This window comes from Natrix helvetica (genome assembly GCF_964273705.1).
Source record: "Natrix helvetica genome assembly, chromosome: 1".
NCBI classification, from domain to species: domain Eukaryota; kingdom Metazoa; phylum Chordata; class Lepidosauria; order Squamata; family Natricidae; genus Natrix; species Natrix helvetica.
In genome coordinates this window covers 373,990,039-374,012,926 of record NC_138548.1, presented here as the reverse complement: position 1 = coordinate 374,012,926, position 22,888 = coordinate 373,990,039, and the positions used below count along the sequence as shown (strand labels likewise).

Here is a 22,888-nt window from a genome sequence, read left to right as displayed (position 1 = left end):
AGGCGAAAGTTGGGGTTTACCGCTTCAGGAACTGAACACCTGCCTAACGTCTTTTCTTCGACGAGGGATCCTTGTTTTCCCCACAGATCGATCGAATCTATCTATCTATCTATCTATCTATCTATCTATCTATCTATCTATCTATCTATCTATCTATCTATCTATCTATCTATCTATCTATCTATCTATCTATCCATCCATCCATCCATCCATCCATCTACTTCTTTGTTTCTTTCTTTCCTTTACTTCTCCCCCTCTTTCCCTTCCTAGTTTCCTTCCTTCCTTCCTTCCTATCTTCCTCCCTCCCTCCCTCTTTCTTTCTTTCTTTTCCCCCTTTCCTTCTTTCCTTCCTCTTTTCCTTCTTTCCTTCCTCCTTTTTTCTTTCCTCCTTTCCTTCTTTCTTTCCTCCTTTCTCTCTCTCTCTCTTTCTTTCCTTCTCCCTTTCCCATTCCTCCCTTCCCCTTTCCATTCTTCCCTTTCTTTCCCTCTCCCTTTCTTTCTGTCACTCTAAGCCCATGAGGGCGAACCTGTGGCATACGGGTGGCACATGGAGCCATTTGTCAGAGCATGTGAGGTGTTGCCCTGTCAGCTGGTCAACGTGCCTTTTTTTGAGGACATTTTTTGGAGCACGAAAAACCAGCCCTACAGGCAAACTGGAGGTCAGTTCCGGTTTCCTTGTAGGGCTGGCTTTAGCCCAAGTGGTGCATTCAGGAGGCTTCCCTGAATAATAATAAATAAATAATAATAAATTTAAAGTTATTAGCCGCTCCCTTTCCAGACAGGACTCGGGGCGGCGTACAATGGAGTATAAAACATAAAACATGTATACAAACACATAAACCTACATATATACAGGACATAACAATGCAATTACATCACATTGGACAATTAAAAGTCACCATTAAAATACCCCAATTGTAAAAACACAATTTAAAATTTAAAAAATTTAAAAGAACTGTCAGGAGGAATAAGAAAAATTTTTACGGTTGAGCCAGGCCAGATAATTGAAAGAGGTGGGTCTTCAACTGTACACGGAAGGAGCGGAGATCGGAAGTAGTCCTGATGTCACGGGGGAGGTCATTCCATAGGGCTGGGCCCATCACAGAGAAGGCTCTGCTCCTGGGTGTCGCCCCCCGACACTGTTTGGCGGACGGCACCCGAAGAAGTCCCTCTCTGTGTGAGCGGATTGGTCGTAGGGATGTATGGGGCAGGATGCGATCCTGCATGTAACTAGGTCCTGTGCCATGAAGCGCTTTAAAGATCATAATCAAAACCTTGAAACGCACTCGATAGACTACAGGAAGCCAGTGCAGCTCGCGCAGGAGAGGTGTTACAGGGGAGTATCTCGTCCTCCCCATAATCACCAGCGCGGCCGCGTTCTGGACCAACTGCAGTCTCCGAGTGCATCTCAAGGGAAGCCCCATGTAGAGAGCATTGCAGTAGTCCAGGCGAGACGTCACTAGCGCATGGGTGATTGTGCGTAGGGCATCCCGGTCCAATAAGGGGCGCAATTGGCGCATCAGGCGAACCTGATGGAACGCCCCCCTTGCCACGGCTGTTACATGGTCATCCATGGACAGCCGGGCATCTAGGAGGACGCCCAAATTGTGCACCTGTTCCATGGGGGCCAGTTGCACGCCCCCAATGGCCAGAGATGGAAGCAACTGGTTGAACCGGGAGGCCGGAAGCCACAGCCACTCCGTCCTGGAAGGGTTGAGTTTTAGTCGGTTGTCATCCATCCAGACCCGTACGGCCTCCAAACACCGGGACATCATTTCGACGGCCTCATTGGGGTGGTTCGGGGTGGAAATGTATAGCTGAGTATCATCAGCATACAGATGATATCCCACCCCAAAACCACGGATGATCTCGCCCAGCGGTTTCATGTAAGTGTTGAACAGGAGGGGCGAGAGCACCGACCCCTGAGGCACCCCACATGTGAGTGGCCTCCGGGTCGATCTCTGCTCCCCTGCCAACACACGTTGCGTCCGGTCAGAGAGGTAGGAGCCAAACCACCGTAGAATGGTGCCCCTGACTCCCAGCCCCTCTAGCCGGTGCAACAGGATACCATGGTCGATGGTATCGAACGCCGCCGAGAGATCTAATAGGACCAGGATAGAGGAACAGCCCCTATCTCTGGCCCTGCAGAGATCATCAACCAATGCGACCAAGGCCGTCTCCGTGCTGTGCCCGGGTCGGAAGCCGGACTGGCGCGGGTCTAGATAATCATTCTCCTCCAGGTGACGTGGGAACTGTTGTGCTACCACACTCTCTACAACCTTCGCTAAAAAAGGAAGGTTGGAGACTGGACGATAATTGACTAGGTCCATTGGGTCCAGGGAAGGCTTCTTGAGCAGGGGCCTCACCACCGCCTCTTTCAAGGCGGTCGGTAGAAGCCCCTCGCCCAACGAGGCGTTCACTAGGCCCAGGAGCCAGTCGCGTGTAACCTCCCAGGATGCCAGTACAAGCCAGGAGGGACACGGGTCCAATAAACATGTGGTAGGTCGCAGACGTCCACGCAACCTGTCCAAATCCTCGATGGCAACCGAGTCAAACTCCTCCCAAAGCGGTCCCTCAAGACTTGCCGCAGGCGTCTCAGCTGGACTACTGAAAGGGGCCCATCCCTTCCGGATTTGAGCGACTTTGTCCTGTAGATATTTCCCAAACTCCTCTGCTCTGCCCTGTAAAGGGGCTTCCCGCGGTCTCTCAAACAAGAGAGAGCGAGTCACCCGAAACAGGGCGGCAGGGCGGTTATCTGTGGACGCAATAAGAGCCGGACAATATTGACGTTTGGCCGCTCTTAATGCCACAAGGTACGTCCTCAAATAGGCTCGTACCTGTGTTCGGTCAAATTCGGAACGGGAGGATCTCCAACGACTCTCTAGGCGTCTCTTGTGGCGTTTCATCACTCTTAGCTCCTCGGTAAACCAAGGGGCCAGGGTGGTTCGTCGCCGCAGGAGAGGCCGCAAAGGCGCCACCCGGTCTAGGGCCCCGGTAGTCGCACTATTCCATGCGTCCACCAGGTCCTCCACTCGGGGGCGGGTCAGGTCCACAGAAGGTGGCCCAAGCTCCGTCTGGAACCTATCTGGTTCCATCAGGCGCTTGGGGCGGAACCATCTAATACCTTCCGGTTCCGCCTCCCCGCAGCGGGGTGTAGCACCGGGGAAGTCAAGCCGGAGAAGTGAGTGATCTGACCATGACAGGGGAGTAATAATTGAATCCCCTATTCCCAGATCACTCGTCCACTGGCCAGAGACAAAGACAAGGTCCAACGTGTGGCCTCCCTCGTGAGTAGGGCCCTGAATTAACTGGGTCAGGTCCATGGCTGTCATGGAAGCCATGAACTCCCGAACCCCCTCAGACGCTTCTCCCATCGACGGCAGATTAAAATCCCCCATCACTAAAAGTTTGGGGGTCTCAACCGCTACCGATGAGATCAGCTCGAGGAGTTCAGGCAGGGCCGCTGGTGTATAGCGAGGAGCCAGGTATACTATCAGCAGGCCCAACTGCCTCCCTGGGCCCCATCTCACGACGAGGGACTCACACCCGGATGTCTGTGGCACAGTGAACTCTCTCGGCTCCAAGTCTTCCCGGATAATCACTGCTACCCCACCGCCCCTTCCTTGGGCCCGAGGCTGGTGAAATGCTCGATAACCTGGCAGGCACATTTCCACGAGGGGTAAACCTCCCTCGTGGCCCAACCAGGTCTCGGTTATTCCTGCGAGGTCCGGCTCCCCCTCCAAAATTAGATCGTAGATGAGGGGGGCCTTATTGACAACGGACCTCGCATTGCATAACAGCAGTCTCAGGCCTTGGGTCTGTAGATCCTGACCACCTAGTATGCAGGGGTTGGTACAAACGACCGGGAATGACCAAAAACCCCAGTCTCCCAACCGACTACGCGCTCTTGATCTGTCCTCGCACCTGCCCCTCCCCACGACCGTTGGTATCAGGGAGCCCTGCGCAGGAATGCTATCTTCCCTCTCCTCCCCCACTCCGCTCCCTCCTCCTTCGACCACACCTAGGTGCCTGGCTCTCCCATCCCTCCTGACCTGTTCCCCCCCACCCCTGGAACCCCTTACAATTTTTAAAAAACAATTAATTAAAAAACCCCTCAATGTGCGCTTCCTCCACCTCTCTGGGTTAATGAACCCGTCCTCGAGGTGGGCCCTTGAGAGGGCAGGAGGCCATAACTGCGAGAGGGGGGACTCCTGCAGTAAAATAAGGCCAGACCTCGCATACATGATAAATGATAAATAATAAATACACCGGGCTAAAGATGGATTCTGGGTGCTAGAGGTGTTAAATAAGTCTACCCGTTAAAAATCATGACAGAACGGCAACCAAGATTACAAGATGAGAGAGATGAGTAAAGAAATAGGTAGAAGTGGCTAAAAAATAAGTAGGGCCTATAATCTACAGTTCTCAATAGTAGGGGGTTAGGCAGTTCTTAAAAATCCGTGAGAGAGTGAGCAGATGATCCATAGCGGGCGGGGGGGGTTGAACAGCTCCCCGCAGTCCTTCCAAGCCCCAGGTGGTAAGGGGTTAAGCCGATCTCAAAGTCTATGCAAAGACAAGCGGATAATCCGTAATGGGCAGGGGGGGGTGTTGACGGCTCCCCGTGAACCTTTCAAGCCCCAGCGTCGCCTCCGCGCCATTTCAGGCGGCCTCTGTTATTCACTCCACACCTTCTGCCGGCCTCCGGCGCCCTCCAACAACTCCGGCGACTCCGATGTTTCAAGCCCAGCTCAAACCTCCCACGACCTCCACTGGGCTTCTGGTAGGCTCGGGGCTCCCAGCGGGTCCAGCGGGTCGGGGGACTGATGTTTAGAGCCCCCGATGATCTTCCGGGCCGCCACTGCCACCAACGCCTCCCTCCGCCTTCTCTCGTGTGGGACGCCATCGTGTCCCCGTCGCTAGCCGCTCAGGGCGTCGCTGGTCTCACCTCGGGCTGTCGTAGCTGTCGTGGCTTGCAAAAACGCCCGCAAACGCCGGCCAAACAGATCGTAACCACCAAGACGCCAGCTCCAGCAGCCATCGACGCCTGCAGTCTCCCGGAGTAAGCCGGCGCGCCCGCACGCCGACCGCCATTTCCCGGCTCACTACAAGTTTTCAAAAAACACCGATTTGCTTTCTTCCACTCTCCTGTGCCGTCCGGCCACCCTGGGGGACCACTAGGGTCCTGAAATAAGCCAGGGTGGTCATTGGGTAGGTTCGTGGTCCTCCAGTTCGTATAAAGGACCAGCAGCACCCAGCCCGGTCAAAAAGAGCCCCGAGAAAACACGGAGCTCAGAGGCTCTGGAGTTGAAGGCTCTGGAGTTGTTTTTTGCCCTCCGGAGCCTTCAGGGAAGCCTCATGAAGGCCCCTGAAGACTCCAGAGGGCTAAACCTGACACTACAAGCAAACTGGAAGTGCATTCCTGAATTTCCGGTTTGTCCGTAGGGCCAGTTTTCTGTGCTCCGGAGGTTTCAGGAAAGCTCCTGAAGCATCCAGAGGTCCTCCTCGGGGGCAGGGTGAGGCTTTTTTCGCCCTCCCCAGGCTCCTATAAAGCCTCTGGAGCCTGGGGAGGGCAAAAAAAAAAGCATGCCAAAAATGGGCTGGAGTGCCGGTTGTGTGCGCATTTGCGCTGAGGTCATACGCATAGCATTATGGGTGTGGCACGCCCACAGATGACCCCCCTGTGCTCCCCCTGCTTTTGGCACGCGAGCCAAAAAAGGTTTGCCATCATTGCCATTTACAATATAGAATAACAGAGTTGGAAGGGACCTTGGAGGTCTTCTAGTCCAACCCCTGCTCAAGCAGGAAACATTATGTGACCATTTCAGACAAACGGTTGTCCTCTTTTTTTTTTATTTGTCTGAATGCAAGCGAATCCATTGGCTGTTTGCTCTCTCACCATCAGGAAGTTTCTCCTCAGTTCTACCACTAGGTTCCCTCACACTTTCCTGCCTTCTTTTTCTTTCAGCTTTGCCATCAAATGGGGCCTCAGTCACTGGTCATCCCGGGGAGAATTCGGAGTCGCTTTGAAAGGAAGACGCTTCATTTGAGGGGGTTTGATTAGTTCTCGACCGCCCTCAGGAGTCTTTGATGGGCGGGACCAGAAGGAGAGAGGCTGCCAGTGAGCTGGAGGGTGTGATGCGGGGGTGGGGCTTCAGATTTGGTGCAATTTGTGGCCGCTGACATGGGGACGATGACTTTGTGCCCACTGCCTCTCTTGCTCTGGAGAGGAAAGGAAGGCGGGTAGAAATATTTAAGCTGGGCCGCGTCCCCCACGAAATGACTCCTCCACACACACACCCATCAGAACTTCCCTTGACGTGCCGGGCTGAGCTCCATTTATTAACTTTTCCTCGAGTACGTAATTTATACCCTTAACTGCATCACAATGTTAATAAAATGACGTTTGCATTTTTTGAGAGAGAGGAAAAAAAGGAAGGACAAGAATCCAGATACGGTTCTGTCATTTGGCTGTGCCCAAACTCTAGCCTTCCTCTGCCCCCCCCACCTTTGGAATGTGTGTCTTGAGGTTTTCTCCCACACCCTTTTACTGAGAGGAACTGCCTGCCCTTAAACAGTAAACAGTAACATAGTTGGAAGGGACTTTGTAGGTCATCTAGTCCACTCCCTGCTCACGCAGGAAACCTGTACTAGGGATTCGAACCGTGAACTGCCGACCTTTCTGATTGGGCCTTCTGGCATAGAAACACAAGCAAAAATACATTCAATACATTAAAACCACCAGGAAAAAAAAGGAAACGAACCCTTCTTAAACCTGAAGTCTCTTTTCCAGAATTTCAGCACCTGGACAGCTACTTTGGATCTCTCACACCTGACGATTAGGAAAACCCACAGTTGATCTAAACCAGAATCTCCAAACAACTAGCTGAGGAATTCTGGGAGTTGAAGTCCACAAATCTTCACGTTGCCAAATGGTCTCCTGCGTGAGGGGGGTGGGTGGGTTGGACTAGATGACCTCCAAGGTCCCTTCTACAACTCTGTTACTTTTTAAATGTAAGGCACAAATCCTTCTGATGCCTCACCAGGTGCTGCGAAGGATGTCAACCAGATCAGTCTGTCTTTACTGTTTCCAGCGTGTGAGTCTATAGGGGGAGGCGGGTTCAGTTTTCTCTCTGGAAGGCTGATTCCATGATTACGAGCCTTGGGGATCACCATGGCAACTGTGCACATGACTAGCCAGCACCCTAACACCACCAGCTAGAGGATGGCACAATTTAAAGATCAGAAGATCACCTGTGTGCCTTACGGGGTGGTGATGATGATGCTAACCATCATCATTATCCTATAAAATAACATCATCGTCATTATACTATAAGACCTACAGTCCTTTCCAAAACATATACAACAGCAAGAAGCACAATTCACTTGGGAAGCTGCAAAGCCCTTCACTGGTGCTCTTTGACAACTTTCGAAGGATTATTCCTCCTCTCCCGCCCCTTCCCAATCTGAAATGGGGCGGGGCGCATTCAGTTGGGAGCCATGTAAGGATCAGCCAGAGAACAAGGGCAAGGATGGAGAAAATAAAGGGGCTGAAAACAGCACGAAGCCCCTCCACACTTGGGGGCAGAGCCCGACCAGCTCCTGATTGGAGTGGAGGCAGGCAAGTGGAGATTTTGCTCCCCCCTCTTTTTTTGGGGGGGGGGAGCTAGGCAAAAGTTCTCTAGGGACACAGTGGCTAAGATGCTGAGCTTGTGGATCAGAAAGGTTGGAAATTCGGCAGTTCAAATCCCTAGCGCATGTAAAAATGCAAGTAGAAAAGTGGGAACCACCTTCGGTGGGAACATAACAGCGTTTTGGGCACCTTCGGCATTTAGTCATGCTGGCCACTTGACCATGGAGACGTCTTTGGACAGCGCTGGCTCTTCGGCTTTGAAATGGAGATGAGCATCGCCACCTAGAGTCAGGAACAACTAGCACATATGTGCGATGGGAACCTTTACCTTTAGGCAAATGTTTGATTTGTCTCCTGGAAGAGGGAGATTCCCTTGAAACTGATGTATGGGGTCATTTGTCCCAGTGGGTCATTTGCCCTTTTCTCCATTCTTTGTCTGCCCTGCTTTCTTCCTTTCTTTCCCCTTTTTTTCTTCTTTGGCTCTTTTTTGGGGAAAAATGGATGACAGCTTTTGATTTCCTTCCTCCCTTCCTTCCTTCTCCCCCTCCCCTCCTCCCTCCTCCTCCTTCCCATCTCTTCCCTCCCTCCTTCCCTAACAAATTGTTAGGAGTCTTCTGCCCTTTCCACTCATGCCTCTTCATATCTCCCCCTGCTTTTGCCTGCCTTCTGTTCAGTTTTGTTCAGTGTTTAATGTTTAATAAATAAACAAATTTCAAGCTATTTTTGGCCATATTAAGCGGAGGCTGCAGCTCTTTAGATTTGAATATGAAATTTTCCAGGTGTGTGCCAGGTGCAAACAAAGCTGAAAACAAACCAATATTTGCATTTCCATGACAACAATCAGCCAAGTGTTCTTTTGCCTTCTACCCATCTGTTCATTTTTTTTGGCCCCCTCTCCTCACCCAGCCCTGGCAACACCTGCCATTCTAAACCAGGCATCCATCTCGTTTGGCCCACCCACCCGCATTCCTTACCTGCATTTGGAGCAACGGGGCCAATTGCGTATGCGCGCATAGCGTCCGGCACCTGTGCGACCTCCGCCAAGCAGCTGGGTGTCACAGGGTGGTGGTATGCACATGCGTGTGCAGCGCATGTGCCCGATGAGGATGCCCGGCCCCATGCACAGTGTGACGGGAGCCAGAACCCATCACCTGAATCAACCTTTGGAACAGCTTGCCTTCAGACGTTGTGGGTGCTTCATCACTGGAGGCTTTTAGGAAGAGATTGGATAGCCATTTGTCTGAAATGGTATCGTGACTCCTGCTTGAACAGGGGGTTGGAACTAGAAGACCTCCAAGGTTCTTTCTTGGAGTTTCTCTTTTACAGACCCACGGTGGCCCAGTGGTTAGAGTGCAGTTTTGCAGGCTACTTCTGCTGATCATCATCTGCCTGCAAATTTGGCAGTTCAAATCTCACCAGGCTCAAGGTTGACTCAGCCTTCCATCCTTCCCAGGTGGATAAAATGAGGACCCAGATTGTTGGGGCCAATAGGCTGACTCTGTAAACCGCTTAGACTGGTATATGGATCAGTATATAAGTCTAAGTGCTATTGCTATTTCTTTTACTAAAGTATTTCTTTTAGTAAAAGGTAATAAGCTGTAAAAGAGGTTTTTAGAAATGGGGGAGAGGGGTCAGTTCTATTATCTGTATATTCAGGTGCTCCTTGACTTACAACCACAATTGAGCTCAACATTTCCGTTGCTAAGCAAGACAGTTGTCCGGCATTACCTTGATATAAGGTGGGTGGCCTGTAAATTTTATAAATAAATAAATAAATGAGTTTTGCCCCCTTTTACAACTTTTCTTGGCACAGTTGTTAAGTGAATCCCTGCAGTTGCTATGTTAGTAACGTAGTTGTTAAATCTGCCTTCCCCGTTGGCTTTGCTTGTCACAAGGTCACAAAATAGGATCACATGACCCCGGGCACTGTAACAGTCATAAATAGGAGCCCATTGCTAAGCATCCAAATGTTGACTCCCTGACCATGGGGATGCTGTAATGGTTATAAGGGTGAAAAATTGTCATAAGTCACACTTTTTCAGTTCCGTTGTAAGTTCGAACTTCATTCAGTGAGTGGATGCAAGTTTGGGACTACCTGGACTGCTACTCCAGAGCTGCAAATTTGGATGTAAGATCCGCCTCTCATCAGCTTGACTCACTAGCCAACTGCACAAACCCTTGTTTTGTTGCCTTCTTACAAGGAGCTGCTGTTCCATGGATAAATAGGTCAATTTCCAGAATTCTCCTTAAATCCAGAGAAGTTTAGAAAGGTCCTGTCTGAGACCCAAATCAGTTGTAGAGAGTCAAGGAACTATGCAGCAGCTGTCCAGATGAAGTTGGAGACGTCAACACAAACTTTTAGTGTTTAATTATATATATGAAGACCCAGAATGTTGGGGGCAATAGGCTGATTTTGTAAACCACTTAGAGAGTGCTGTAAAAGCACGATGAAGTGGTATATAAGTCTAAGTGCCATTGCTATATATATAAAAGAGCTGTAGTGGTGCAGTGGTTAGAATGCAGTACTGCAAGCTAATTCTACTGTCTGCCAGAAGTTCAATTCTGACCGGTTGACTCTACCTTCCATCCTTCCAAGGTTGGTAAAATGAGGACCCAGATTGTGGGGGAAATATGCTGACTCTGTAACCGGCTTAGAGAGGGCTATAAAGCACTGTGAAGTGCTACATACTAAGTGCTCTTGTTATATAAATATATTTAACGTTTACAGCAGTCTTTGTCAACATCCAGAAAGGAAAAAACACAAGATAGTCAGGAACATAGGAACATCATGAGGTAAACTAAACAGTATACAGAACAGACAGAGAAAAAAGGCGGGAAAAAAGGAAAACTCCCCCTTTGTACTTATGGCAACCAATCATAACGTAGATTGCCTCATGCATGAAACACCAACTTTTTTATTTTTAATTTTCAAAAGAAACATAAAAATCCTCCTTCTTTACATAATGTAGAAAGTGTATCAGTTGGTTACAAAAGGTTTTTGTGCATCTCTTCTACCGTCATCAAGTATAATTCATATTAACTCTAGTGTCTTAACTCAAATGTTTATACATATTACCGGAGGTATCATCATACCTCCACTTTTATTTGACTATAATTGTTTAAACGTCCTTCATCATGAAATATAGCAAAATTTAATACGTAACCACATACTGTCATTTCATTTACTTATTTATAAAAATCTCCATTAACATTAAATCCTTATATCCTATTCTAGCTAAACATCCATAATATTTAATAACAAATGGTCTCCTGCGTGAGGGGGAAAACTTAATAAAGTTTTCTAATCCTCCTTTCCAAATCACTGTTTACAATTTACATCCTCTTTTTCTCATTTGAAATACATTTCTTTTGTATTTCAAATTAGAAAAAGAGGTCCAATCTTTAAATGAATTAAAAAAAATACAGCGATGAAAGAGGAAAGCTTTGGTTATAAATCACAGAGAATCACAGAAAAAAAATAGAAAAAGAAGACTTAATCCATCCATTTTAAAAAGCTTGTAAAAATTCCACCCATGAAGATAGCATATAAAAAAAAAATGGGATAACCACTGTCCAGAACCATTACAGCTTTAATTTCGCCGCTTGATTCTTCTATTCTTCAATTTAAATCAGTTTTTAAGTTTTTATAGGCAGTCTCTCTTTTAAAGCAATAAAGATTCCTCATCAGCTGGAAACACTTTCACTTTCCATTCCTTCCGTTTTGGGGCCGCCCCAACTTCATCAGCCTTGGCTGGATTTTTCGTCATCGGCTTGAAGAAACTTCTCTTGCTTCTTTTGGGGATTTTGCGATATCCCTGAGATCAGCAAGATGTATTCTTCCTATTCACTGTCTCTTCGGGACAGTTTAGATCCGTTTGGATGCCCCCCCCCCCCAGTGGCAAAAGTGTTGACTGTGATCTCAGAGCATTGAGGTTGCAGGTTGTGTCATTGCAACTTTGGCTCTGTCCCCCTCGATGCCCTTCCCTCCTGACTCTTTATGGGAGGATGTTTAGGGAGATTCTCAGTCATCCAGGTAAGGGTTGTCCCGATGTTGCTTCTCCCTCCCCCTAAAAAGGCAACTGGACTTTCTTGGCTTTTATTTTTCTTTGAACATGTTTTGCTTCTTGGCCAAAAAGCTTAGAACTGAACTTCAAATTGAAGAAGAAGGTTCTTGGATTAGATGCAAAATGTTTTCAAAGAAATCGAGAGGGTTCAGAAGTATTTCACGAGAAACGTTTTGCACTCTTCTGTACATAGTAGAATTCCCTATGCTACTAGACTCAAAATTCGTGATTTGGATAACTTGGAACTGCGTTGCTTTTAAAAAATGTTTTTAATTGAATAAACATTAAAAATATTGGACAGAGCAACCTTTTTGTCATTTTGGAACTGTGTTGCATGCGGTCAGACTGAGGTATTGCATACAAAATTGTACATAGAACCCTGTTTCCCTGAAAATAAGACCTCTCCGGATAATAAGCCCAATTGAGCTTTAGAGCGCATGCGCTAAAATAAGCCCTCCCCGAAAATATTGCAACACAGCAGCAGCCGTGAGGTGACCATGCTTGCTACCTCCTGCACCTCAATAAGACCTCCCCGAAAATAAGGCCAGGTTCTTATTTTGGGGGTCAAAAGAAAGTAAGACCATGTCTTATTTTCTAGGAAACACGGTAATGTTTTACTTGTAAATGACTTTTTCTGTTTTAATCGCAATAATATGCTCACCAAGAACGGCTTTAAACTCAATATAAATCGTTCTAAAATTTACTACATACTGGAAATTTGCTACATTACTGACTGTAAAAAAATAAGACTTTTATAATAGAGTTGTCACTGTCTGGAATGCTCTACCTGATTCAGTTGTCTCAGCTACAAATTTTCATAGTTTCAGTCACAAATTGACTTGCAGGGACCTCACTTCATACTTAAGAGGACTACAGAGGGAGCATGTATAAGTGCACTAATGTGCCTGTTGTTGTATTTTTATATTACTCCTGTTTTCGTTTCTGTTTGACAAATTGCAATACATAAGAATAATTAAAAAACGACAATGGAAAGTCCAGTTGCCTTTTGCAAAAGAACTTTTGTAAATTAATATTGTAAATTAAGGACTGTATATAATAGTATCATATGTATAGATAAAGAGAAATTGAAATAAGGGGGGGGGAGAAGTACATTTAGAATGGATGGAAATGTTGTACATGGAAATGTTGTACAGAAGGAAGTTGCAAAAATTATTTTTTCTTTTTGTCATTTTTTTTAAAAAGTCTAATAAATTATTATTATTATTATTAAATTATTAAATAAAATATTTTATATATAAAAAAAGAACTTTGGGGTCTTTATGAGAAGGTGGTTTTTTGGGTGGGGGAGGGGGTATTGGCACCCATCAGCACCAGGGTATTTCCAGTTCATTTACGTCTCAGAAGGAAGGTCATCAGAAGCAGCAATAAGACAGCAGGGATGATCCCCAGCAGAGCAAATCTCCCTCTGGCTAAAGGAGGAGAAACACATTTCTGGTTAGAACATAGACTTACCGAGTAGGAAGGGGCCTTGGAGGTCTTCTAGTCCAACCCCCTGCTCGAGCAGAAGACCCTATATGACTTCAGACAAATGACTATGTAGTGTCTTTTTGAAAGCTGGCGATGGAGAATCCACAACTTCTGAAGGCAAGCTATTCCATTGGTTGACTGATCTTACTGCTAGGAAATTTCTTCTTATTTCTAAGTTGCTTCTCTCTTTGATTAGTTTCCTTCACTTGTTTCTTGTCTTTCCTTTTGGTGCTTTGAAAAATCGTTTCACACCCTCGTCTTTGTAAGAGCCTCTCAAATATTGAAACAGTGCCAACATCTCACTCTTAGATAGTGTAGTTGCTCCTTATTGGAGCTAAGGATTGGAGGCTGCTCTTGGGCCCTCCGGCACTGATGCTGAGTCCCCTACTAGGAGGCAGTGAGTAGAGGAAGGATCCAGTGGTGGGATTCAACCCACTTAACAACTGGTTTGCCAAAAATATGAGTGCATGCACGGCTTCTGCGCATGCGTGTGACTTCCGCCACATTGCGAGGGTTGACCAAGTAGTCTTTCGGAGACTGCTCCACTCCATTTATGCTCTCTGGGCCAGGGGCTGCTTCTCTTCACTGCTGCTCTTGCTGGGAGAGAGAGCATCTCTTGTGCAATTTAGCAACTGGGAATTGCCACTTTCCTCTAAGTCCCATCCAGAAAGCGCGCAGCAGAGAGAAGCAGCATGTTGAATGCTAGTTCTTTCTGCCACAGTGCTTTCCGGATGCCACAGGGGTGGTATTCACTTATCTTCCCTACCGGTTCGCAAATGTGAGCGTGCATGCATGTGCTTTGCCTAAAACAAAGGGCCTGAATGGGATGCCGTAGAGTCGGGATGGGTAGGCGGGGCCAAGCATGATTTCCACTACCGGTTCAGGTGAACCAATCAGAACCATCAGAATACCTCTGGGAATCCACCTTGCTCTGTCATTAGCATCATCTAAGCAGAAGGCTCTATCAGGGGATATTTCTTACTGTGCACCTCAAGATTATGAGATGGTTTACAGAGGACATTTCCCCCCTCATTCTTTCCAACAAGGGTGCTTAATTCCCTTCTACGTACTTGGATGCTGCAGTTTATCATCAGGCTCCTCCTTCAAGGCCAAGATCAGGGGCTCCTGCAAGCCTTCGTGGTCCAGGTGACACAGAAAATGGTCCCTCTCCTTGGGGTCGATCTCAATGCTGAGCCAGAGATAATAGGTCCCATCCGAGTTGGGAGCCACGTTCCTAGGGAGGGTCTCGTACTTGCAAACCTCTTCATCCCTCATCCAGGTGGCCTGGATCTCCTTGGGGTAGAAGCCAAAGGCCTGGCAGATGAGGACCTCCAGGCTGTCATCCACCACCTTGCGGGTCACCTCCCCCGCCAGGGGCTCTGCAGAAACCAAGAGATTTCAGAGCAGGAATGTTCTCCTTTGACTTGGCCTGTCTCACTCTCTCTGCTTCTCTCCTGAACGTCTAGTAGGCTTCAAAGTTTAGACATGCTTGAGCCCCTTGAGAAGCCAAGTGCAACACAAGATTGGCTTTTCCCCAAAACAGGACCTTCCTCCCCACCTTCACCATCAAATGTCCAGCAAAGAGAGATCCCCGGGTTTTCTTCTCCAATGGACTCACCTGTCCTCTGAAGAGCTTCCTTCCCATAGGACAAGTATTTCTTCATCAACACAATGCAGTTGTGCTCTAGGAAGTGTTTATTTTCCTGGAACCACCCTGGATCATCCTCCCACTTCTCCTTGACCTTCTGGGCCCGGGGCTGAGCTGTCACCCATCTGAAGGTTTCCTTGTCGAAGCTGATGAAGTCCATCCCATCATAGCCATAGTGGAAATAGCTTTCTTGGCTCCCGTCTTCCCGGAGTTCACAGCCCAAAATTGCCTGCCATGTGTGAAGTCCTGAAGTAGAAACTCAATGAGATTGGAAAGGGTGGGGATTCCTCCCTCCTCCCCCATGCACTCTGTTCTTGCCCCCTCCTCACCAGGAGTTTCAATCTCTTTCTAGATGAAGAAGACATGGATTTTACTGTCAGGAGCTACAAAACTGTTTCACAAATAAATAGAGGCAGAAGTGCCATTGAAAAGGGAGGGGGCTTTTCTCTCTCTCCATTCCCCTCCTAAAGAAAAAATGATCACATCACTGTCTCTTTGCATCCTTAGAGACCAAAAGAGAGAAAGAAATCCTGGCACTTGGCTATGATTCCTGCAATGCATGTGTGGATGGTTTCATAGTTGCTTTGCCCTGCCTTTGTGGTGCATGTTTTTGTGTGTGTGTGTGTGTGTGTGTGTGTGTGTGTGTGTGATTGTTCTGTTTCTATTCCACAATCTCTGGTGTCAGAGTGTGCACAGCGTGAGAACTATTTTGAGACAACCCAGGAGCAAAATACAGTACCCAGAAGTTTTGTTTTTCAAAGAGTAGTTTATTTACAAGACTTACCGTATTTTTCGGACGATAAGATGTACCAGAGTATAAGACGCACCAAGATTTTGAAGAGGTACATTTTAAAAAAGGTTTTTGCACTCTGCAGCCCTCCCAAACCTTCTGTATGCCTCATTTTTTGTGAAAAATGGGGCATGCAGAGAGTTTGAGAGGTCTGCGAAGTGCTCCTGTGGGCTTGGGGGGGCTCAAAAATGAGCAAAAAATGACCTGTTTTTCACGAAAACAGACCCCTATTTTTGCAAAAAAAGCAGGGCATGCATAGGCTTTGGGAGGCCTGCAAAGTGCTCCTGGGGGCTGGGAGGGGGGGCAAAAATGGGCAAAAAGCAGCCCATTTTTCAGTCATTTCTGTCCTCCCCAGCCCCCAGGAACACTTTGTAGGCCTCCCAAAGCCGCTGCCCGTCTATTTTTGTGAAGGGGTGGCATTTCGGGATACCAAAAATGCTGTATTTAGTGTATAAGATGCACACAGATTTTTACCCTCTTTTTTTTGGGGGGGGGGGAAGGTACATCTTATATTCTAAAAAATATGGTATATATGTACGTACATACATACATACATACATACATACATACATACATAAATACACGTATTAGGCAACTACCTGGCAATCATTCAATCTTCAACGATAACACAGAAGCTCACACAGAGAGCTACAATGGAGATAGAACACCAGGAGAGGAGATGCCTCACATGACCTCCCTTATATGGACAGCTTCTTAAGGTGGCAGTAGCCCTGCTGACTCATTCTCATTTCATCATCTGGGAACTTGTTTCTTTCCTTGATAGTTGAAATGACAGGATGTAGATGGCAAGAACTGAGAGTGAATTCACAGCTGAAGGGAAGAATCTGTCTGCTCACCTTCATTCTGGGAGTGGAAATTTTGTGCACTCTCCAGATCAGACCTGAACACCCACTCAGGGTACAGATAGCTTTTCAGCTCCATCATCTTCATCCAGGGCACCAGAGGCACCAACTTCCTGGTTTGGTTGTCATAGCGAGCGATGGGCTGGTCATCCAGGTGGACCATGGAGAGAAACTGGGGCAGCCTCTGGCTGGGCTCTGACACTTGCAGATAGGAATAAGACAGGGAGTGTTTGGAAGAGCCTGGAAAGGGAAGCAATAAAGGGTCAGAATTAGGAGTTATTATGCACGCCCCCTTTATGGACCTCTTAGGAATGGGGCGAGTTCTATGGTGGACAGTCTAAAGTTGAAACTGTGGGGATTTGAGGATGTAGCAATGGAGTCAGGTAGAGCATTCCAGGCATTGACCACTCTGTTGCTGAAGTTGTATTTTTTGTAATCGAGTTTGGAGCGGTTTACCTTGAGTTTGTATCAATTGTTTCCCCATGTATTATTGAGGTTGAAGCTGAAGAAGTCATTGACAGGTAGGCCATTGTAGCAGACAATTTTGTGTACTATGCTTAGGTCAGACTGCAGGTGGCATAGTTCCAGGTTGTCCAAGACAAAAATTTTGAGCCTGACAGCATAAGGGATTTTGTTGTGAGCAGAGGAGTGGAGTATGCTTCTTGTGAAATACCTCAGGACCTGCTCGATCATATTAGTGTCCAATATACAGTGTGGATTCCAGGCAGATGAGCTGTATTCGAGGATTGGTCTGGCAAAGGAGAAGAAGCTTCACAAAATTAAGTTAATAACTCTTAATGCCTTTTTGGCAATGCTGTTACATCTACAACTCAGGACTTTCTCTGAAGCACACTGTCACCAGAAATCCACTTTTTGATTTATGGTACCAATAAAGGAGAATGTTCTGAGTAATGAACTCTGAACTCTAAAGACTCTGAAGCTTGGCTCCGGTTCAAGAATTCCTTTATTGAGTACATTATATCAGCACTTAGAAAGATGAGGCTAGCTCTAAATTATTCCCGTGCATAGATAAATGTAAGGGTTCCCCCTCGCACATATGTGCTAGTCGTTCCCAACTCTAGGGGGCGGTGCTCATCTTCGTTTCAAAGCCAAAGAGCCAGCACTGTCCGAAGACTTCTTCGTGGTTATGTGGCTGGCATGACTAAACACTGAAGGCGCACAGAACGATGTTACCTTCCCACCAAAGATGATCCCAATTTTTCTACTTGCATTTTTTACATGCTTTTGAACTGCTAGGTTGGCGGAAGCTGGGACACGTAACGGGAGCTCACTCTGTTATGCAGCGCTAGGGATTCGAACCGCCGAACTGCCTACCTTTCTGATTGACAAGCTCTGCGTCTTAGCCACTGATCCACCGCATCCCTCCATTTCCCACGCATAGGGATAGTTAAAAGAATAGGATCCGCCCCCCCCCCGTCTCTCAGGTCACATGGGCCAATCAGTCCAGTCACTGGCTCTGACAGGTATCCGATGAGATGACTTTGGTTCACACGCCAGGCTATAAGGCACCACATTGCAAGTCCCCCCCCCTCTTGAATGGCAACCAAGAAACAAAGCAGAAGTTAGGATGGTTTCAGTTGAAGTCATTTTGCAGGTTGACAGAGAACATTTGTAGCTCAGGGTTGAAATGGGAGCCCCTTATTGATATCTGAACTTGCTTGTTATCTTGCTGACCTTCAGTACTCAGTTTCACTATCTAAACTAGGCAACATTATCAATGCTTGCGCTAGCACTGATGTTGTTATCTACTTTGGGTAATGAAATGTTGGCAAGGAAACAAGCACGCTCATATTCTATCATGGCGTTTTAACAGTCCTGTTTGTAAACCCGGAAGGTGGCAATTCCCCAGGATAGTTTGAGTGACCCTAATAAAGCTAAAGGGATCACTTGGAAACGGACTTTCTGGATGAGCCAGCTGGAGCACCAGAAGCAGTTCTGATCTCATGAGCTGATTTTAACAGAACAGAATAACAGAATTGGGAAAGACCTTGGAGGCTTCTAGTCCAACCCCCCAATCAGGCAGGAAATTCTTATCATTTCAGACAAATGGTTGCCCAATCTCTTCTTTAAAAAGTGTTGTTAGCTTTCACAACTTCCGGAGGCAAGCGCTTCCGAGGATTAATTGTTCTAAGGGGTCTCTCTCTCTCTCTCTCTCCCTCTCCCTCTCCCCCCCTCACTCACACAGAGTTATGTTTGTGCAAGAAGGCTCACCTCGACTCTCCCTTGGGTTTCCAAAGACGCCCCTCTTCCGGGAAATGCAACTTTAGCTAGAGACGAACAAAGATTCATTTCTAGCAGAGAAACTATAAGTGAAAGTGGGGGGGGGGGAGGTTAATTCATTCGGTCCCCAACAGCAGGAAAGTCCAGATTCCACACGTGCAACAATGAAAGCCAAGATTCCACACGTGCGACAATGAACGTTAAGGCGGAGGGAGCTCCGGGAAAGAAGGGGTACTGGATAGACGGCTGAAAAAGAAGGGGGGCGCTTAACTGAAAAGGCGGAACGGCAGAGCAAGAGGACAAATCCCGGCACTCCGAGATGCTTTTTATCCCACCCAGGAGCACCACCCCCCACCCCCACCCCAACAGGTCCGTGCAGTCCTTCTGGGCATCGGCGGAGCGCCAGAAAGGGATCCCTGGCGGGTGAAAAAACCCGGAAAGGTCGGCGAGGAAGCTTGCAGCCCGCGCGTTTCGTCCCGTTCCCTGCGTTACTCACCGCAGCAGGATAACCCCACAGCCATCCCCAGGAGCCAGAGGGGTGCAAAGTGGAACAGCATCCATGCAGCCTGACTCTTTCTGCTACAGTAAAATAAGGCACTCCTCCCTCCTCCTCCTTCCCATCTCTTCCCTCCCTCCCTAACAAATTGTTAGAAGTGCCCTTTCCACTCATGCCTCTTCATATCTCCTCCTGCTTTTGCCTGCCTTCTGTTCAGTTTTGTTCAGTGTTTAAAATTTAATAAATAAACAAATTTCAAGCTATTTTTCACCATATTAAGCGGAGGCTGCAGCTCTTTGGATTTGAAAGGGGGCGATGCTCATCTTTGTTTCAAAGCCAAAGAGCCAGCACTGTCTGAAGACTTCTCCGTGGTCATGTGACTGGCATGACTAAACACCGAAGGCGCACAGAACGATGTTACCTTCCCACCAAAGATGATCCCTATTTTTCTACTTGCATTTTGACGTGCTTTTGAACTGCTAGGTTGGCAGAAGCTGGGACATGTAACGGGAGCTCACTCCGTTATGCGGCACTAGGGATTGGAACCGCCAAATTGCCTACCTTTCTGATTGACAAGCTCTGCGTCTTAGCCACTGATCCACCGCATCCCTCCATTTCCCACACATAGGGATAGTTAAAAGAATAGGATCCGCCCCCCCCCCCCCGTCTCTCAGGTCACATGGGCCAATCAGTCCAGTCACTGGCTCCGACAGGTATCCAATGTCAAAGGCACTACATTGCAAGTCCCCCTCCCCTCTTGAATGGCAACCAAGAAACAAAGCAGACGTTAGGATGATTTCAGTTGAAGTCATTTTGCAGGTTGGCAGAGAACATTTGTAGCTCAGGGTTGAAACGGGAGCCCCTTATTGATATCTGAAATTGCTTGTTTTCTTGCTGACCTTCAGACTCAGTTTCACTACCCAAACTAGGCAAAGTCAACAGTGCTTCCACTAGCGCTTCCAAGGCGCCCCTCTTCTGAGAAATGCAACTTTAGCTAGAGAGGAACAAAGATCAAAGCAAAGAAACGAGAGAAAGTCAAAGTGGGTTACCCCACTTCCCCACCCAAACAGGCCCGTGCAGTCTCCAACAGCAGGAAAGCCCAGATTCCACACGTGCAACAATGAAAGCCAAAATTCTACACATGCAACAATGAAAGCCCAGATTCTACACGTGCAACAATAAAAGCCAAGATTCCACACGTGCAACAATGAAGGTGGAGGGAGCTTCGGGAAAGAAGGGGTACTGGATAGACGGCTGAAAAAGCAGGGGGGCGCTTAACTGAAAAGGCGGAACGGCAGAGCAAGAGGACAAATACCGGCACTCCGAGGTGCTTTTTATCCCACCCAGGAGCACCCCCCCCACCCCCACCCCAACAGGTCCGTGCAGTCCTTCTGGGCATCGGCGGAGCGCCAGAAAGGGATCCCTGGCGGGTGAAAAAACCCGGAAAGGTCGGCGAGGAAGCTTGCAGACCGCGTTTCGTCCCGTTCCCTGCGTTACTCACCGCAGCAGGATAACCCCACAGCCATCCCCAGGAGCCAGAGGGGTGCAGAGTGGAACAGCATCCATGCACCCCGGGGCAGATATGGCAAGTGGGGCTCCCGCTAAAACCTCTTCCTGCCAGACGTGGCCTTTGCTCTCCCGCCTATTGGGCCTGTTTTGGCGGGAGAAGCGGTTTAAGGTAGGTTCTATCCGGGACGGGGTGAGGGGTGGGGGAGGGGACTCTAGATAACATGCAGGATGAGAGAAATCTAATCCAATGTTGGTTTTTGTTTTTGTTTTTTTACTGCAGAAGTAAAGAAGGTGCATCCAAGTGTTTTTAACTTAGGGAGCCTCCTCCCTGCTTGTCTCATTATTCGTTCCTTTGTATCCTGCCTTTATTAGGTTTAGAAAGAACGGAAGGCTGCGAACATGTCCCAGTTTAACCTTTTGACGGAGTATTGTAAAACACAAAAGTAAATAGGAAAGCAGTGGGAGGGGGCAAGGGGAAGAGAAGCGAGGAAAGATAGGGGCAAAAGAAAAAAGAAAAAGAAGCACTGACTTCCGACTCTTTCCGACTAAAATAAGGCATTAACATCCCAACTTTTTACTCTTCCATCATTGTATGGGCAGCAAAGCTCCGAAGTGCAAACGAAGAACCGGAGCCAGCGAGGTAAAAGAAGCAAGCGCTGACCTCCAAGCGGATCTCTCGCCCCGCCCACCCGCTTGCTGATTGGCCTTTGGAATCTTTCGCCTGCTCCTCCCTTCGGCCCGGGAAAATCCAGGTGTTGCTCTTGCCCCGCCCTTCTTCTCAGCGCTTTCTATTAATGGGAGACCGCTTAACCGCTTCCTCTTTTCCGCAAAAGTGATTAAATTCAGTGTACAAGGCGAAAGTTGGGGTTTACCGCTTCAGGAACTGAACACCTGCCTAACGTCTTTTCTTCGACGAGGGATCCTTGTTTTCCCCACAGATCGATCGAATCTATCTATCTATCTATCTATCTATCTATCTATCTATCTATCTATCTATCTATCTATCTATCTATCTATCTATCTATCTATCTATCTATCCATCCATCCATCCATCCATCCATCCATCCATCCATCCATCCATCTACTTCTTTGTTTCTTTCTTTCCTTTACTTCTCCCCCTCTTTCCCTTCCTAGTTTCCTTCCTTCCTTCCTTCCTATCTTCCTCCCTCCCTCCCTCTTTCTTTCTTTCTTTTCCCCCTTTCCTTCTTTCCTTCCTCTTTTCCTTCTTTCCTTCCTCCTTTTTTCTTTCCTCCTTTCCTTCTTTCTTTCCTCCTTTCTCTCTCTCTCTCTTTCTTTCCTTCTCCCTTTCCCATTCCTCCCTTCCCCTTTCCATTCTTCCCTTTCTTTCCCTCTCCCTTTCTTTCTGTCACTCTAAGCCCATGAGGGCGAACCTGTGGCATACGGGTGGCACATGGAACCATTTGTCAGAGCATGTGAGGTGTTGCCCTGTCAGCTGGTCAACGTGCCTTTTTTTGAGGACATTTTTTGGAGCACGAAAAACCAGCCCTACAGGCAAACTGGAGGTCAGTTCCGGTTTCCTTGTAGGGCTGGCTTTAGCCCAAGTGGTGCATTCAGGAGGCTTCCCTGAATAATAATAAATAAATAATAATAAATTTAAAGTTATTAGCCGCTCCCTTTCCAGACAGGACTCGGGGCGGCGTACAATGGAGTATAAAACATAAAACATGTATACAAACACATAAACCTACATATATACAGGACATAACAATGCAATTACATCACATTGGACAATTAAAAGTCACCATTAAAATACCCCAATTGTAAAAACACAATTTAAAATTTAAAAAATTTAAAAGAACTGTCAGGAGGAATAAGAAAATTTTTTACGGTTGAGCCAGGCCAGATAATTGAAAGAGGTGGGTCTTCAACTGTACACGGAAGGAGCGGAGATCGGAAGTAGTCCTGATGTCACGGGGGAGGTCATTCCATAGGGCTGGGCCCATCACAGAGAAGGCTCTGCTCCTGGGTGTCGCCCCCCAACACTGTTTGGCGGACGGCACCCGAAGAAGTCCCTCTCTGTGTGAGCGGATTGGTCGTAGGGATGTATGGGGCAGGATGCGATCCTGCATGTAACTAGGTCCTGTGCCATGAAGCGCTTTAAAGATCATAATCAAAACCTTGAAACGCACTCGATAGAC

At 47.5% G+C, this 22,888-nt stretch overlaps 1 protein-coding gene across 1 annotated transcript in view; it reads right to left on the bottom strand.

Annotated features, from left to right (window-relative positions):
* LOC309383806 (major histocompatibility complex class I-related gene protein-like) overlaps positions 1 to 19,257 on the bottom strand; it is a 31,953-nt gene extending 12,696 nt beyond the window's left edge. The window contains exons 1-3 of the mRNA XM_081936739.1: positions 19,221 to 19,257; positions 16,478 to 16,723; positions 14,801 to 15,076 (exon numbers count right to left, since the gene is read on the bottom strand). Coding sequence (XP_081792865.1) covers positions 14,801 to 15,076; positions 16,478 to 16,723; positions 19,221 to 19,245 — 547 coding nt within the window. The 5' untranslated portion in view covers positions 19,246 to 19,257. The remainder of the gene's footprint in view (positions 1 to 14,800; positions 15,077 to 16,477; positions 16,724 to 19,220) is intronic.
* Positions 19,258 to 22,888: the final 3,631 nt, after the last annotated feature.